Here is a 17,219-nt window from a genome sequence, read left to right on the forward strand (position 1 = left end):
TTTATGGCCATATTTTATAAGTTAAGTTGTTTTGTAAAAAATTCATTGCATCGAGTTATTCTGTTGAGGTTTCCGCTGAGTTAAGAAAGCTAGGCCAAGGGTTCGCTTGGGGCCAGAAATGATCTCCGGGTGCCGGTCCCGCCCAGGGTGTAGGCTCGGGGCGTGATAGTTTCCAACACCCCAAGGTACGTTTAAACGTCAAAAACTCATCCATAACACGTGATCAAACACCTTGAATCCATGATTCCAATTGAAGGAGAGTAAGTTTCCAAGTCAAGGGAAGTTAAGAGTTGAGTCTAGAAGTTAAAGAAGGGAGTCAAAACAAGTGTTTAAAGATTTCCAAGAGTCTTTGTTGAATGTTTTAACTTCATTTTAAGGCTCAAGAGTTTCAAGTTAAGTCAAGTTTCAAGTTAAGTTAAGAGTTTCAAGTTGAGTAAAGAGTTTAAAGTTGAGTTCATTTCTCAAAAGTTATTAGGGAACTATGTATTCCCAAAGAAGTTTCCAAATGTTGTTTTTACATTTGAGTAAGAAAGGAACTATGATTCCAAAAGAGCCTTTGGGCTAGTTTTTAAGAAAAAGGAACATCAATTCCAAGTGAGCCTTCGGGCAAAGTTTTGAGTAATTATCTCAAATAAAGAAAGATGTATTTAAAACACTTATGAGCTAAAGTATTTTTGGGAGTAGTCTTGAACACCGAATTGGGGACACGAGTTCATATAAACTCAACTCTCCATAAGAACCATGCGCTAACATGGGAGTTAACGGGTCATACTTTTTAGATGAATCCGTAAGATTAAGCTAGTGGATCCACTAAGTAAAGTAGCTTCCTATATCACGGCAAGGTATAGGATGGTCTTTGGGCAACGTGAGGTAAAACGTTGTACCACCACTAGGGCTCATGGTGGTGGTTGTCGGTTAAAAAATCTCCCACTAAAGTTATATTACTTTTATATAAGTAAAATTGAGCTGTTATTGTTTTATCTTTAACAAGCTAAGTTGTTTACACTGTTTTACAAGCTTTATATATTGCATGTGTCGTATTGCTTTATATATTGAGTTCAGTTATTCAAGAGTTAAACAGAGCCAAGGTAAGAGTTCATTTGTACTCCTTTCAAGCTTGAGTGGTGGTTTAGCTTTCTAGCTCGCATACTCGTACATTCAATGTACTGATGCCAGTTGGCCTGCATCTTATTATGATGCAGACACAGGTACCCAGAGCCAACATCCGGTTCGCCGTTGATCCAGTTGAGACTTCAGAGTCAGTGGTGAGCCTCTTTGCATTCCGGATGACTTGGTTATTTTGTTCTCTCAAGTTTTTTTCTATTAGGATGTCGTGGGGTCTGTCCCAACATCTATCTCAGTATTTTAGAGGCTTCATAGACAGTCAGTCAGTTGGTTTGGAGTCTCTTATCTATGTATATATGTAAATATTCTATTTTGAGACTTGAGTTGCCTTTTTGGCCAGATTTTATGTCAGTCAGGTTGTTTTAAAACCTTGCATTGCATTGAGTTTTCCACTGAGTTAAGAAAGTCAGGCCAAGGGTTCGCTTGGGGGCCAGCAATGGTCTTCAAGTGCCAGCCACGTCCAAGGTATAGTCTCGGAGCGTGACAGAAATTGCTAAATATCGATTAATACATGAATAAATTCAACACTTCTTTTCCCTTTTTTTTTTAATTTTTTTAACAAAGAAACAAATACCACAACTGTATATATACAAAGTCAAAGTTACAAGTAAAAAAAAAACTGCTGCACCTTTTTTATGAACTTGATTTACCCCTGCAACAAAAAGTTAGTAGTAATAAGATCAATAATGTCAAATACAAATATTTAAAAAAATTAGCTCTATATACAAAGTATAACCAAAAAAAATAAAAAATAGTCAGGTGCACGAAGTATGTTGTGTTCATGCAAAGTTAAAAAAAGACCGCACTTCAAAAGGGTAATTTAGTAGCCTATAATGTACCTTTCTCCCCTCTCAACAAAATATAAAAGTACAAGTGTTAGTAGCTAATTCCACCCTCGAACATATGAACCCCAAGGGGAACATAATTTAACATCCTATCTTGTCCTAAATATCAATGCATGATCGATTGATCTCCGTATCTAAAAACCAACTCATAACATATAGGTTATCCTAGTGATCATATGAAAATAATTTTACCATAATCTTCTAGAAAATGATAAATATAAAATAAATTAGTTATGTCGAAATTAATATCTTAGTATTATTTGATTTATTATTAGGTGCACCCTACATAAAATTTCCTAATAAAACTAATTCTTTATTTTTATTTTTTTATAATTATTGACAATGGTGATAATAATAATTATTTATATAGCTATAACATTTATTATTACAATAAAATTTTATAGTATCACATCACATTTTTATTATTATTTGGATAAGGAAAAGATGTAGGGTCATATGATTATTTTGACAAGAAAAATGTTATTAGATGCGTGTCACATGATACTTTCACAATTAAAGTGTAAAATAGATGGAACCTTGGCTTATCCAGCAAATTAATTTTTAGCTTTCATACTAATATTACCTAACATTTGAAAATCAAAGTACTATTATAGCTAATCTTTTTTCGACGCACATGCAAAGCCATGTTTATTTGACAACTCATACATATTCGTCCATGCACTTGTCCTTTCAGAAAACTCGAATTCAAAATTTCTGACAGAGAATGAAGGAGTGCTTGTCGGTTCATCCTAATTCTTGTTGGTGTTATTTATACAAGTTAAGTAGTCTGAACTTTTATGTGCATATTTCTTGAATATTTCTAAAGTTGTGTATAAATGGACTTCACACAACTTGAATTCGAATATTTAAGAATTATATTACCGTCAAACACAGAATAATAGAACAAGCTTAACATAAAATATGAATAATACAAAACCAAAAGTCTTAACGAAAAGTGAAATTGCTAAATATCGATTAGTACATGAATAAGTGTTACTTCAACACTTCTTTTCCTTTTTTATTTTTTTTATTTTTTTTATAACAAAGAAACAAATACCACAACTGTATATATACAAAGTCATAGTTACAAATAGCAAAAAAAAACTGCTGCATCTTTTTTATGAACTTGATTTACCCCTGCAACAAAAAGTTTGTAGTAATAAGATCAATAATGTCAAATACATTTTTTAAAAAAAAGTTCAACTCGATGTACAAAGCATAATAATTAAAAAAAGACCGCACTTTAAAGGGTAATTTAGCTTTCATACCAATATTACCTAACATTTGAAAATCAAATAACTATTATAGCTAATCTTTATTCGACGCATCACATGCAAAGCCATGATCTATTAATTGGTTATTTATGTAAATATTATTTGACAACTCATACAGATTAATTCGTCCAAGCACTTGTCCTTTTTGTCCCCTTGTTTGCACAATATATCAACAACCTCTTAAGGTGCGGTATTTTATCTAGACGTTCAAATTATGATAAGTTTCAATTAAACATGTAATAATATATTCATATTAGATATTTCCCGTTCAAATTTTGGGAAAGCTTATGTATGTACGTAAGTTGTCTAACAACATAAGTTGTACGTCGCTAATTTCTAACAACATATTTTCATCAACGGACTAAAAAATTGCTTACTTCTTTAGAGCATGAAAATTAGGTAGAAAAGTTTCTCTCTTACTTACTTCTTACATTTTATTTATTTAAATAAAGGACTAAATAATTGTTTATTTCTTACATTTCATTTATTTATTTCAATACTCTATTTTTTGGTTTAAATTGGGGTAAGGTGGAATACAATTGATAGAACCCTCGCTAACAAAGTAAGAATTTACCTAATCAACTAAGTTTCTAATATTCACCTTATTTCAATACTCGCACACATTCTATAATCCTAAATAAGAAGCCTTGAGTTCATGCCTTAAAAATAAAAAGAAATTATATAGAACAATTCCTTATTTTAATGGACTTTACACCGTGTGAATTCAAAATTTAAGAATTATATTATCGTCAAACACCGAATAATAGAAACAAATTAAAATTTAAACATGAATCATACAAAACCAAAAGTCTAATGGAAAGTGAAATTGCTAAATATAGATTAATACATGAATAAATTCAACACTTCTTTTCCTTTTCTTTTTTTTAACAAAGAAACAAATACCACAACTGTATATATACAAAGTCAAAGTTACAAGTAGAAAAAAAAACTGCTGCACCTTTTTTATGAACTTGATTTACCCCTGCAACAAAAAGTTAGTTGTAATAAGATCAATAATGTCAAATACAAATATTTTAAAAAAAATTAGCTCGATATACAAAGCATAACCAAAAAAAATAAAAAATAGTCAGGTGCACGAAGTATGTTGTGTTCATGCAAAGTTAGAAAAAGACCGCACTTCAAAAGGGTAATTTAGTAGCCTATAATGTACCTCTCTCTCCTCTCAACAAAATATAAAAGTACAAGTGTTAGTAGCTAATTCCACCCTCGAACATATAACCTTTTGCACGAACCCCAAGGGGAACGTAATTTAACATCCTATCTTGTCTTAAATATCAATGCATGATCGATTAATCTACGTATCTAAAAACCAATTCGTAACATATAGGTTACATGAAGACATCCTAGTGATCATATGAAAATAATTTTACCGTTGCTGCAAGATTCTTCTCGTTAACAAATAAGATAGGTAATTAGGTATACCTATGTTTCTTGGATTGCTTTTCCTTGGCCATTTGTTCAAAAAGGCTACCATCATACACACTCCTTATTGTCTCTTTAGGTAACATGCCATTTTCATCTTTGCAAAGGAGATAAAGTATCTTCCACTCTGATTTAGCTGCAATGCTGCATAATTCATCAAATTATTTCTATAAAAAAAGAAAGAAGTAAACATTGCATATATTAAAGAGAAGCGTTCATTGTTTAAGTCTACGTTTCACGCTTTTCAGGACCTCGATCCAAGCCCTTAGTCTCAAAAACTTCAACATGCATGGATGGATAAATGACGTACATATGTTAGCTATTAAGTATTTCGTATATAGCAGGACTATGACCTGTAACGATGGTGAGAGAGAGAGAGAGAGTGTGTCTTACTGTCCAGCAAAGTCCTTGGGTTGCTTGTTTGCTTTGAGTAGTTCATCTAATTCCTCACCGGTTAAGGCATTGTCGTTTGTTCGTCCATGCTTGTTGAATAACTCCTCGAATTTTTCAGGAACGAACCTTCAAAATAAGAAGCAAGATTTAATTTATATACATCGATGATACAAGTTATTTTTGTATCGACAATGCTTTAACTATAACACGTCGTCTATCTTATTTTTCAAGTAACTTATAGTTTCACTCACCATTGAATAGTAACATACAGGTATCCTTTTAAGTGATCACTACTAAAAACTCATGTATATATATATATACTATCAGTGTATAGACGTTAAACTCATTACGTCCTCATCCACATATCCACTATACTAATATCACGATATTGCAGGAATCTAACACCCCAACATGTCCAAGCCTATCAAGTAACTGGAGTGTGGACAACATAATAAAAGATCAGGATCAAAACACGGGATAAATCAAGAATCGAGATAAGTCGTGTGACTCTGATATACGATGAGATGAAACGAACCTTCACTTAACGTAACCTAAAAAAATTAGCTCGAAGTAAAAATTATAAAGACTCCATATAAGGAGACTAAATCTCTTATACCTTGTTTTTCACGTAACTTGTTCCACTTATTACGTGTAGTTATCTGTTACGCAACGCGATTACATAAAATTCTTTACACTATCAATGTATAAAAAGTATAAGCATTACTCCCCCGTCCCATTTTATGTGATGTAGTTTGACTCGGCACAGAGTTTAAGAAAGAAAGGAAGACTTTTAAAACTTGTGGTCCAAAATGAATGATAGAAATTTGTGTGGATGTAAATCATTTCATTAAGGGTAAAATAGACATTTTATAGTTAAATTGTTACTAAATATAAAAATGTATCATTTTTTTTTGTACTGACTAAAAAGGAAAGGAAGTCACATAAATTGGGACAGAGGGAGTAGTATATTACCTTCCTTCAGTATCATAGATATCACTATCACTACTATGTTTGGCAAATTTGATGTTCTTCACCTCAATAGGAAATAATGGAGATGGCCACTTCCCCTGTACATAAAACATATATGCACATTAATCTTATAGCATTTTTTGGCTAAAAGTTAAAATCTTACAGCATAAACTTGCATATTAATCTTATAGCACCTCTCTTTTTTGGTTAAAAGTTAAAATCTTATAGCATATACTTGCACATTAATCTTATAGCACTTTTCTTTTTGTGATTAGAAGTTAAAGTCTTATAGCATAAACTTGCACATCAAACTCATCCTGATGGCCCAATTTGTTGGTAAAAAATAGAGGTCTAGTCCATGAAAGACCTTTTTGGGGGAGGTGTAATTCTAATTGAAATATTGGGTAACTTTCAAAAATTTTCACGTGAAAGAAATACTATTTTTTCTTTTCTCACTAATTCAATAAAATATGTACGAAAATAGTCACTAGACATTTTTCAGTAGAAAATTCCAACCAAAAATTAAATTAGTAATGTTTTAGTAGTGTGTAATCTTGTACTCCATACATCTGATCATTCTATATGATGCACTTTTCTTTTTAGTCTGTATCTAGAAAATGATACATTGCTACTAAACAAATGCATGTATTAATTATTAAATTAAATTCTAAAATTTTAACTGAAGTCATAAATTAATTAATTTTCCTAAAAATAAAATAATACTAGAGAGAGAAAAGAGGGAAATTACAGGTCGAGTTTTGCCACTTAACCCAATATTAATGAAAATGGAAGCAACTGTTGAGAGGAGAACGCCACTTCCAATTTTTCGAAAACCTGATACAAAGAAAAAAAAAAGAAAAAAAAAGAGAGGTTAAATGATAATTAAAAAACTCAAAATGATAATAATTTTAGTTAAGTGGAAAAAATATATATGAAAACACCTGATATATATTTATTAATTAATTTGATATAAATAATCTATGCAGATAAAAATTGTATCGTTAAATTATAAAATAAGGTGGGAATGTGTGTATTAATATAATCCACAATAATTTGCATGGTTACAAGTGCACATGAAAAAAGTGTGACAAAATTTAAATAAGCACTAAATTAATAAAAGAAAATATATATTTTTTTGAAACATGTTCTCTCAAATATTTTATAACATTTGTCTATAATAATAAAATAAAAATAATCTGATATTTTTTAAAAATTAATATATTTCCAAATATATAAAATTGTCATAAAAAACATTAAAAAATAAAAACATTGTCACATAAATTAAAACATAGAAATATCATTTATTGTAGTTTCGCTCTTCTAGCTCCGCCCCTTTAGGGGTTACTCAACCTAATTATAAAAAAAATAACTCGATGAATTTAGTAGATTGTTTTAAGAGGTTGGTGAGGGACTAGATTACCTTTATAAGTTTCCCATGGGTAAATGACACCATCTTTGTTAATATCAAAAAACATAACATGTTTTTCCAAAGGTGTTGGTTCCTCTTTCTTCTCAATTCCTGCATATTCAATTCCCAAGAACCATAAAATTACTCACACAAACAATAAATATAATAAAATTATAAACAAAAAAATAATTAGAATTAAAGAAAAAATTTTAAAAAATGCATACCCTCTTCATCAACATTATTGGAGGAAGAAGCCATGTGATAAGAAATCTTGTAAACACAAGATGATCAATAAATAGAGAATAAATTGAATTCCAAATTTACCTTTTTTAGAAAATATATAAATAAAGAAAAAAATTGAAGATTTAAAGCATTAGATGTGGATTTAGAGAATATAATAAATTGGGGTTTTGCTTTTTAACTTTTTTTTTTTTTAATTCTTTTGTGTTCTGTTAGATTCCCAAGACAAATGTCTATAATATATAGTTGTGAACATGTAAAGTGTGTGTAGGTGGCAACCTCAAAGGAATTGTGAAGTTTGCTGAGTGTTCTCACACAAAAGCACTATCCCCCCCTACCCCCACGCCACCCTAATTTTTTTTTGAGGTTTTGGATAAAGATATCGAGCTGAGTTGAGCTGAGCCGAGCCAAACCAACTCAATTTAATAAGGTGGGCATGAGCTTTGATCGAACCGAGTTTGATCTGTCTTTGATTGAGTCAATAAGATATAATTTGAACTATTTAAGCTTAAATTAAAAAAGAAAAAAGTATAGGTTAGAACACAAGTTCATAAGATATGATTATTTTTTAAAACTCTATGATAATAGCTTAGTTCAAGAGATAAATTTACAAATCCGATTGGATTAAAATAGCTTAAAAAACAATTAAAATAATATTTGTGTACAATATATATATATATATATATATTTTAACATATAAAAATGTAAAGGAAGATCAAAACCATATCCACAAGCAATGGTTCCCACTCCATAAAGACATCTAATGATTAGGGAGATATTAGTTCCTTTCTTCGCTATTTGAACTTCATTATATATATTTATATATATAAATATAAATATTTGATTGGTTAAACTATTGTTTTAAAAAAAAAAACATGGTTTTAATGTAATTTCAAATTAATATATAATAATGAGTTCATAGTTAAATGTTTATAGATATTTAATATATATAGGGGGAAAAGTTATTGTGTTTCGTGAGCTAGTAAGTTACGTTCTGAATTCGCTATAGTTTTACTCCTCTAAATTTTACCTTTTCATTTATTTTTATTTTTATTTTCTTGTGTGGCTTAAAAGGCATTATAATAGTTTACAAGAAGTAGAAGCAACGAGGGGATATAATAATAGCGTGGAAGTTAAAGCATGGTTCTCTTAAAGGGAAAAAAAATAATTAAAAAAATGTTTGCTTTAAGAGTAAATTAAGTATAACGGAAAAATATAAAAAAAATAATTTGGGGGGGCTTTAGCTTTACTCTTTTTCTTATTTATATAACGTGCAAGATTTATGAGGTCAATTAGAGTTAGATTATCGTATAAATGTCTATAAAGTTTAAGTTAGCATCTAATAATCTTGATAATAACATGATCGATATAACCTTGATACAAGTGGTATAGATTGATGATCTTGATGTAATGACTTTGCGATGTGATTGACAAATAGTGGGACGTGAAACAGAGTTTAATTCATCGCGATAGGAGTTCACTAAGTCTAAAAACGGATTGGGGTTCTACATAGGGTATCTATTATGACTTCTTTAGAGTATATTAGCCTAATATCCATTGATAAACTTAGGTAGCTATTAGTAGAGGCGAAGCTAGTATGAGAAATACAAAATTCAATAGTTTTGATTAAAGCCATGTATATTAATTTAAGAATTCATTAAATATGTATACATAATAGACTCTAAAACTCATAAACTCCGACTTGTGAATTTACCTTTGCCTATTAGATAGCTTATATGCCTTGTTTCTCACTACAACTTTTCCCATGAATAAGCCTTCAAATCTGTAATGACCCGGATTGTCATTTTTAGAAATTTACATAAAATTACCGTTTTTACCCCTCTCAATAGTTGACTCGAGTAATTTTTGATTAGTCGGTGAAGTTGATTTGGAAATTTTGAACTATTCGTTTAACTTAAGTTAATTAATCGATAGTTAGTGGGTTAAAGTGGTCATTTATTAAAGACTCTATACCACTTGACCATGGGTTAAAATGAATTAAATTATTTGGGGTTTAATATTTGAGTCATAACTGAAAAAGGAAAAGAAGAAAAGGGCGTAGGGTTTCGGCATCGTGAGTTCGATCTGCCTCAGGTACTGCATCAAGTGCTCTGCATGCTCTTCATTAATTTCTACATATGTATATGTGTGGAAATAATAAAATATTAGGTAGGAAAAGGAGGATTTGCTTCATAAGTTTGTAGATAAGAAACAGTGTTAATATTATTGTTATTATTATTATATTTCTTTTCGTTTGTTGTCAATTTATGGGGATGAAGGGAGTTGAACTGTTAGGAGTATATATATAAAATTATTTTTCATACATGCCATCTCCAGTTTCAAGTAGTAAGTTGAATTCTCACTAAATGAGTTAGATTATTACTCTATATATGTTAAGGCCTAATTGATTTCTTGGGGAAAGAATAATGTCATTGTTGTACACTTGGTGGGTTTTGAAAATTGTGAGGATAAAGTTAAGATTACATATTATAAATTTAGGAACCTGCAGGTGACATATTAATGTCTTTATTTTGTCGATTCCCACCACTGGTTTCATAACCAGTGGTTCCGAAAATTGGTAATTCTTATGTTATTATCACATTGTATATTTAATTTTGATATATTAAAATAGGTCATTAAACATTAGGTATATCGTATTTTTGTGAATGTCATTAGATTTACGATAATTGAAGGAATTGGAAGAATTGACAAGTTAATGGGCATCAAGACTTGAGAACTTAATTATAAATTTGGGTAAACTTTTGGGTTTAGGCTAAACCTATAGTGACATGAGTGTTGTTAGTTTCGGAATCTTATTGTGACTATGTACTTGAATAGATTGCATTGATTTGGAAGCTCAACGAAAAGGGAAGGCTCAAGTTCCAGAGTGATTGTTCGATTATTTGAGGCAAGTGGATTTCTAAACCCTTGTTAAGCGTATGGAATTCGTGTATTTCCTTGTGGTGTATGTTTGGGAGTAATGTGATCAATTGTTTGTGTAATGTGTTGAGAATTGTTTGAAAGACTTGTTGCATCATCGTTGAAGTTGTGATTTGTGCAATGTTATGAAAATGGTCATCTCCTTATTATTTGTGTGAACATGTCATTTGCATTGTTCTGAGACGTGGTTGTGACAAGTGTTATGCGCATTAAGAAAGAATAAGAAATTAAGGAGGATGTACCATTTCGAGGGACGTATCGCGCGCCGCGATGGATACTATATTTCGAGGAACGTGTCACGCGCCGCGACTGATATTATATTTCGAGGGACGTATCGCGCGCCGCGATGGATGCATGGACAGATATGTCCCCCATGGGTCCCGGACTAAGAGACAGCGGGTGTGTATCATTAGGTCAGACATGCATCACTATACTTGACATTGCATTTCATTGCATTGCACCTTTTTATTATTGATGAACTTGATCTTGTGTGTTGCTGATCTTGTGAGTGCCTTTCTGTGAAATTTGTTATTGAGAATATATAATCTGTTAGAGTGCTGTTGTTGAGCTGTATGCTTTGTAAACTGTGAATTGTTAGGTTGGGTTGGTTTTATGCAGGTTGTAGTTATGGAGGTTAGGATGGGGTGTAAGGAGTACCCGTATTCTGTACCCTTAGCTTGTGTTTAGAGGTTTGCTTGTTGAGTACCGTGTGGTTTGGTACTCACCCCTTGCTTCTACAATCTTTTGTAGGTTACGAGCCCGGATCTTCGTGATACCTTCCATTCTCTTCGTTTCCGAGGCTTTCTGTGGAGATCTGAGAGGTAGCTATTTGTCATCTCAGCGAGCCTCCTTACTCCTGTTTATGATTTTGTTTTTACTTGAAAGACAACATCATTTGAGACTTGCGTATTTTATTTCAATTCTAGTAGTTACATTAGAGGCTTGTGCACGTGACAACCAGGTTTTGGGGATTGAATTAAGTTGACTTGTTTTCGTAATAGTAATTGTTATTGAACTTTGCTTTATTTCCGCACTTTATAGAAATGATTGGGTTTTAGGCTGACTTGTCTTGGTGGGATACGACGAGTGCCATCACATCCATTTTTGGGTCGTGACAAAATGGTATCAAAGCCCCAGGTTCATAGGTTTCACGTGCATACAAGCCGAGTCTACGTAGAGTCTCAAAGATCGGTACGGAGACGTCTGTACTTATCTCCGAGAGGCTATAAAGACTATTAGGAAACTTCCCTTTTGTTCATTCTTTCTCATCGTGCGTGGTTACCTTCTTTAGTACTGAGCTATTGTATACTCTTTTGACAGATGACGAGGACTAGAGCGACTGTTACTGGTGGTAGAAGGGAGGCACTTCCCGAGGCAGTTGTTGAGGCCCCAGCTAGGGGTAGGGGTAGAGCCCGAGCTAGAGGTCGTGCTCGTGGAACGACACTAGGCAGAGGTCGTGGCCGTGGAGCAGCACCGGTTAGAGGTCGTACTAGAGAGGCCTCTCCTGAGCCTCAGATTGATGACAGAGAGGACCAGGTTCCTCCAGAGCCTGCAGTCACACCTTTGCTTCAAGATACATTATTGAGGGTGTTAAGTGTGCTTGAGAGCTTTACTCAGGTTAGTGGTGCAGCCGCCACACCACAAGACTCTCAGACTAGAGTGGGGGCTCAAACCCAAGAGCAACAGGAAGCTCCAGTTATGCATGATGCGGTGGGGCAACCACCAAAGGATCCCATGGTTGAGAATGATCTTGCACCAGCAATTGGGGGTCAAGGTGCACCATTGGTTGTTCTGACAGAGGATGAGCAGCGTAGGTATGAGAAATTTCGAAAGATGGACCCACCTCAGTTTCAGGGTGGGAAGAGTGAGGATGCTCATGAGTTTCTGACTACATGCCGAGAGTTACTAGAGGTTGTTGGATTAGCTGAGTCACATGGGGTTCGATATGCTACACTCCAGCTTCGTGGGCCAGCGAGAGAGTGGTGGAGAACTTATTCGGGGGCTTTGCCAGTTGGATCTCCTCCAGTGACTTGGGAGAGGTTTTCCAGTGCCTTTCATGACCGTTTTATCCCTTGGAGCGTGAGAGAGGAGAGTCGTTTGAGGTTTGAGAATCTGAGACAGGACAGCTTATCAGTTACAGAGTATGAGGCCCGTTTTTGCCAGTTGTCTAGGCATGCTTTGGCCATTATTCCAGACGAGACAGAGAGGATCCGTAGATTCGTGAGGGGGTTGACTTTCTCTATCAGATCGGCTGTGTTTAGAGCATCTAGAGAGGGGACATCCTTCCAATCCATTGTGAGTGCCGCTAAAGAGGCGGAATTGATGGAGAGAGAAGAGTTTGGGGACCCTAAGAGAGTCCGTACAGCAGGCCAGTTTCATGGTGCCTCATCTGGAGGCAGGGGATCACACAGAGGGAGTGGTTCCTTTCAGCAGCGAGGACCCGTTCATGCATCTATGCCGACATCCGAGGGTGGTCAGATACCTCGGGGTTCTTATAGCGTGGGTCACGGTTCACAGCAGCGACCTATGGGGCGAGGCAATTATAGTGGGTTTTCAGGGTCCGCACAGCAGTTCCCGGGACAGAGATTTTGCTTTTCTTGTGGAGATCCCGATCACCTGATGCGACAGTGTACTTCCCAGAGGGGTCGTGGAGGATCCCAACCTAATTCTTCATTTCAGGCTAGACCACCGGTACCACCGGGTGGAGGCCGAGGCAGAGTTCAGTCAGGTAGAGGCGGTAGAGCTTCTAGTAGTGGTTCTGCAGCTCAGCAGAGTGGGGGTAGAGTTACCACCCAGGCTGGAGGTGGCCGAGGGGGCCACTGTTATGCTTTTCCGGGGAGACCCGAAGCGGAGACTTCTGATGCTGTTATTACAGGTATTATCCCAGTATGCCATCGATCTGCTTCTGTATTATTTGATCCAGGGTCTACATTCTCTTACGTGTCCACCTATTTTGCTGCTGAATTTGATATGATATGTGATAGCATGACTGTACCTATTCGTGTTTCTACACCCGTGGGTGAGCCCTTAGTGGTGGATCGAGTGTATCGATCTTGTCTTGTTTCTCTAGCGGGGTATGACACTTGGGTAGATTTGATTATTCTGGGGATGGTAGACTTTGATGTTATCTTGGGTATGAATTGGCTTTCTCCTTATCATGCTGTCCTTGATTGTAATGCTAAGACTGTGACTTTAGCAATGCCTGGTGTTTCGAGGGTTGAGTGGAAGGGTGCTAATGGCTCTTATCCTAGTAAGGTCATCTCCTTTATCCGTGCTCAGAGATTGGTGGAGAGAGGGTGTTTGTCTTACTTAGCTTTTATTCGGGACACTAGTGTTGAACCACCTTCCATGGATTCTATTCCCGTGGTTCAGGAGTTTCTCGATGTATTCCCTTCTGATCTTCTAGGTGTTCCTCCCGATAGGGATATTGATTTTGCTATTGATTTGGAGCCGGGCACAAAGCCCATTTCTATTCCTCCCTACCGTATGGCTCCAGCAGAGTTGAAAGAGTTGAAAGATCAGTTGCAGGATTTATTGAGTAAGGGGTTTATTCGCCCTAGTGTGTCACCTTGGGGTGCCCCTGTGTTGTTTGTGAAGAAGAAGGATGGGACTATGAGGATGTGTATTGATTACAGACAGTTAAACAAGGTAACAGTGAAAAATAAGTATCCTCTTCTGCGTATTGATGACTTGTTTGATCAGCTACAGGGGGCATCTTTGTTCTCTAAGATTGATTTGAGGTCTGGGTATCATCAGTTGAAGATTAGGGCATCAGATATCCCTAAGACAGCTTTTCGGACTCGGTATGGGCATTATGAGTTCTTAGTGATGTCCTTTGGGTTGACTAATGCCCCTGCAACTTTTATGGAGTTGATGAACGGGGTGTTTCGACCATACATTGATTCTTTTGTGATTGTCTTCATCGATGACATTTTGGTTTACTCCAGGACCGAGGATGACCATGTCCGACACTTGAGAATTGTACTTCGGAGATTGAGGGAAGAGAAGTTGTATGCCAAGTTCTCAAAGTGTGAGTTCTGGCTTAATTCTGTGGCATTCTTGGGACACGTGGTGTCCAAGAAGGGTATTAGAGTAGATCCGGCCAAGATTGAGGCAGTTAGAGGCTGGACGCGACCTACTTCTCCTACCGAGATTAGGAGTTTTATGGGATTGGCAGGTTATTATCGACGATTTGTTCAGAGTTTCTCTACTATTGCAGCTCCATTGACTAGATTGACTCGACAGGGTGTGGGTTTCCAGTGGTCTGATGAGTGTGAGGAGAGTTTTCAAAAGCTCAAGACTTTGTTGACTTCGGCTCCTGTGTTGACTCTACCTGAGGAGGGCGTGGACTTTACTGTGTATTGTGATGCTTCAGGAGTCGGTTTGGGTGGTGTATTGATGCAGAAGGGGAAGGTGATTGCTTATGCTTCTAGGCAGTTGAAGACCCATGAGAAGAACTACCCTACTCATGATTTAGAGTTGGCAGCTGTAGTATTTGTACTTAAGTTATGGCGTCATTATTTGTATGGGGTGCATTGTGAGATCTTCACTGATCATCGGAGTCTTCAGTATATCTTTAGTCAGAGGGATCTGAACTTGAGGCAGCGTAGGTGGCTTGAGTTGTTGAAGGACTATGATGTGACCATTCTATATCATCCGGGGAAGGCCAATGTTGTTGCCGATGCTTTGAGTAGGAAGGCTCCTAGCATGGGAAGTCTTGCAGCACTTAGCATTGAGGAGAGACCATTGGCTAGAGATGTTCAGAGGTTAGCTAATAGTCTTGTCCGGTTGCAGATCTCAGAGGAGAGTGATGGGATAATTGCTTTTATTGAGGCTCAGTCTTCTTTAGTCGAGCAGATCCGTGCGCACCAGTTTGATGATGAGAAGTTATGTCTCATTCGAGACAGAGTATTGAAAGGGGAAGCCAAGGAGGCTGTCCTTGATTCTGACGGTGTCTTGAGGATCGGAGGCAGGATTTGTGTGCCCAAGACGGGAGAGTTGACTAGACTGATTCTTGAAGAGGCCCATTGTTCCCGATATTCTATCCATCCGGGAGCTGCGAAGATGTATCATGATCTGAGTCAGCATTACTGGTGGTGTGGGATGAAGAGAGATATTTCAGACTTTGTTTCTAGGTGTTTGACTTGCCAACAGGTCAAGTGTGAGCACCAGCGTCCTGGGGGTGTATCTCAGAGGATGCCTATTCCTACTTGGAAGTGGGAGCGGATCACTATGGACTTTGTTGTGGGTTTGCCTACCACAGTGGGTGGTTATGACTCCATTTGGGTGGTTGTTGATAGGCTGACCAAGTCTGCCCACTTCATTCCGGTTCGGGTGAAATATACGGCAGAGAAGTTAGCCGAGCTATATATCAGTCAAATTGTGCGACTACATGGGGTTCTTGTTTCTATTATATCAGATCGAGGTTCACTATTCACTTCTCACTTCTGGAAGGCATTACAACATGGTTTGGGTACTCAGCTAGATATGAGTACAGCTTTTCACCCTCAGACAGATGGTCAGTCCGAGAGGACGATTCAGGTGTTGGAGGACATGCTCCGAGCATGTGTGATCGATTTTGGTGCTAGATGGGATCGACATTTACCCTTAGTAGAGTTTGCTTACAATAACAGTTATCACTCTAGTATTCAGATGGCCCCATTTGAGGCGTTGTATGGCAGACGATGTAGGTCTCCGATCGGTTGGTTTGATTCGGCGGAGATGGACTCTTTGGATACTGACTTGCTTAGAGATGCTATGGAGCAAGTCCGTAGGATTCAGTATAGACTGTTGACAGCCCAGAGTCGACAGAAGAGTTATGCAGACCGGAGAGTTAGAGCCTTAGTGTTTATGGAGGGCGATCATGTTTGGCTTAGAGTGTCACCTATGAAGGGTGTGATGAGGTTCGGCAAAAAGGGCAAGCTTAGCCCTAGATTCATTGGACCTTTTGATATTTTGAGTCGAGTGGGAGAGGTGGCCTATAAGTTGGCCTTGCCACCTAGTTTGTCGGCAGTTCATCCTGTTTTCCATGTCTCTATGCTTCGGAAGTATATTCCGGATGAGTCACATGTGCTTTCACTCGATTCAGTGGAGTTGGTCCAGACTTGACATTTGAAGAGGAACCTATAGCTATATTGGATAGGAGGTTCGAAAGCTTAGGACCAAGGAGATTGCTTCAGTGAAGGTGCAATGGAAGCACCGATCAGTGGGAGAGGCAACTTGGGAGACAGAGTCTGATATGCGTGCCAGATATCCTCAGCTTTTTGAAGCTTCAGGTACTTTCTTTCACCTTATTTCGAGGACGAACATGATTTTTAGTGGTGGATAATGTAATGACCCGGATTGTCATTTTTAGAAATTTACATAAAATTATCGTTTTTACCCCTCTCAATAGTTGACTCGAGTAATTTTTGATTAGTCGGTGAAGTTGATTTGGAAATTTTGAACTATTCGTTTAACTTAAGTTAATTAATCGATAGTTAGTGGGTTAAAGTGGTCATTTATTAAAGACTCTATACCACTTGACCATGGGTTAAAATGAATTAAATTATTTGGGGTTTAATATTTGAGTCATAACTGAAA

At 36.3% G+C, this 17,219-nt stretch overlaps 1 protein-coding gene and 1 pseudogene across 3 annotated transcripts; one reads left to right on the forward strand and one right to left on the reverse strand.

Annotated features, from left to right (window-relative positions):
• Positions 1 to 1,676: 1,676 nt before the first annotated feature.
• On the reverse strand, positions 1,677 to 7,888 carry LOC125836976 (probable peroxygenase 4). Of its 3 annotated transcripts, none has more exons than XM_049516120.1 (7): positions 7,682 to 7,888; positions 7,470 to 7,568; positions 6,798 to 6,883; positions 6,053 to 6,147; positions 5,081 to 5,206; positions 4,688 to 4,831; positions 1,677 to 1,777 (listed from the first exon to the last, which is right to left on the reverse strand). In XM_049516120.1, the coding sequence occupies exons 1-7, from the start codon at positions 7,713 to 7,715 to the stop codon at positions 1,759 to 1,761; spliced, it is 603 nt and encodes a 200-aa protein (XP_049372077.1). In that variant the 5' UTR covers positions 7,716 to 7,888; the 3' UTR covers positions 1,677 to 1,758. The 3 variants fall into 3 exon arrangements, with proteins under 3 accessions (XP_049372077.1, XP_049372088.1, XP_049372083.1); XM_049516131.1 differs by lacking the exon at positions 1,677 to 1,777 and adding an exon at positions 3,011 to 3,107; XM_049516126.1 differs by lacking the exon at positions 1,677 to 1,777 and adding an exon at positions 4,071 to 4,226.
• Positions 7,889 to 12,959: 5,071 nt separating this feature from the next.
• LOC125837626 (uncharacterized) lies at positions 12,960 to 16,955 on the forward strand (annotated as a pseudogene).
• Positions 16,956 to 17,219: the final 264 nt, after the last annotated feature.

The sequence above is a fragment of the Solanum verrucosum genome, unplaced genomic scaffold, assembly GCF_900185275.1.
Source record: "Solanum verrucosum unplaced genomic scaffold, falcon-dt-bn FXZP01000284.1, whole genome shotgun sequence".
NCBI lineage: Eukaryota > Viridiplantae > Streptophyta > Magnoliopsida > Solanales > Solanaceae > Solanum > Solanum verrucosum.

Bases quoted from the DNA above. Each gene is read 5' to 3' on its own strand.
- LOC125836976 (XM_049516120.1), bottom strand. From the start codon at position 7,715: ATGGCTTCTTCCTCCAATAATGTTGATGAAGAGG. The intron at 5,207-6,052 runs GTAATATACTAC...CTTATTTTGAAG, and splicing joins ATCTATGATACTGAAGGAAG to GTTCGTTCCTGAAAAATTCG. The intron at 4,832-5,080 runs GTAAGACACACT...TGAATTATGCAG, and splicing joins CCCAAGGACTTTGCTGGACA to CATTGCAGCTAAATCAGAGT.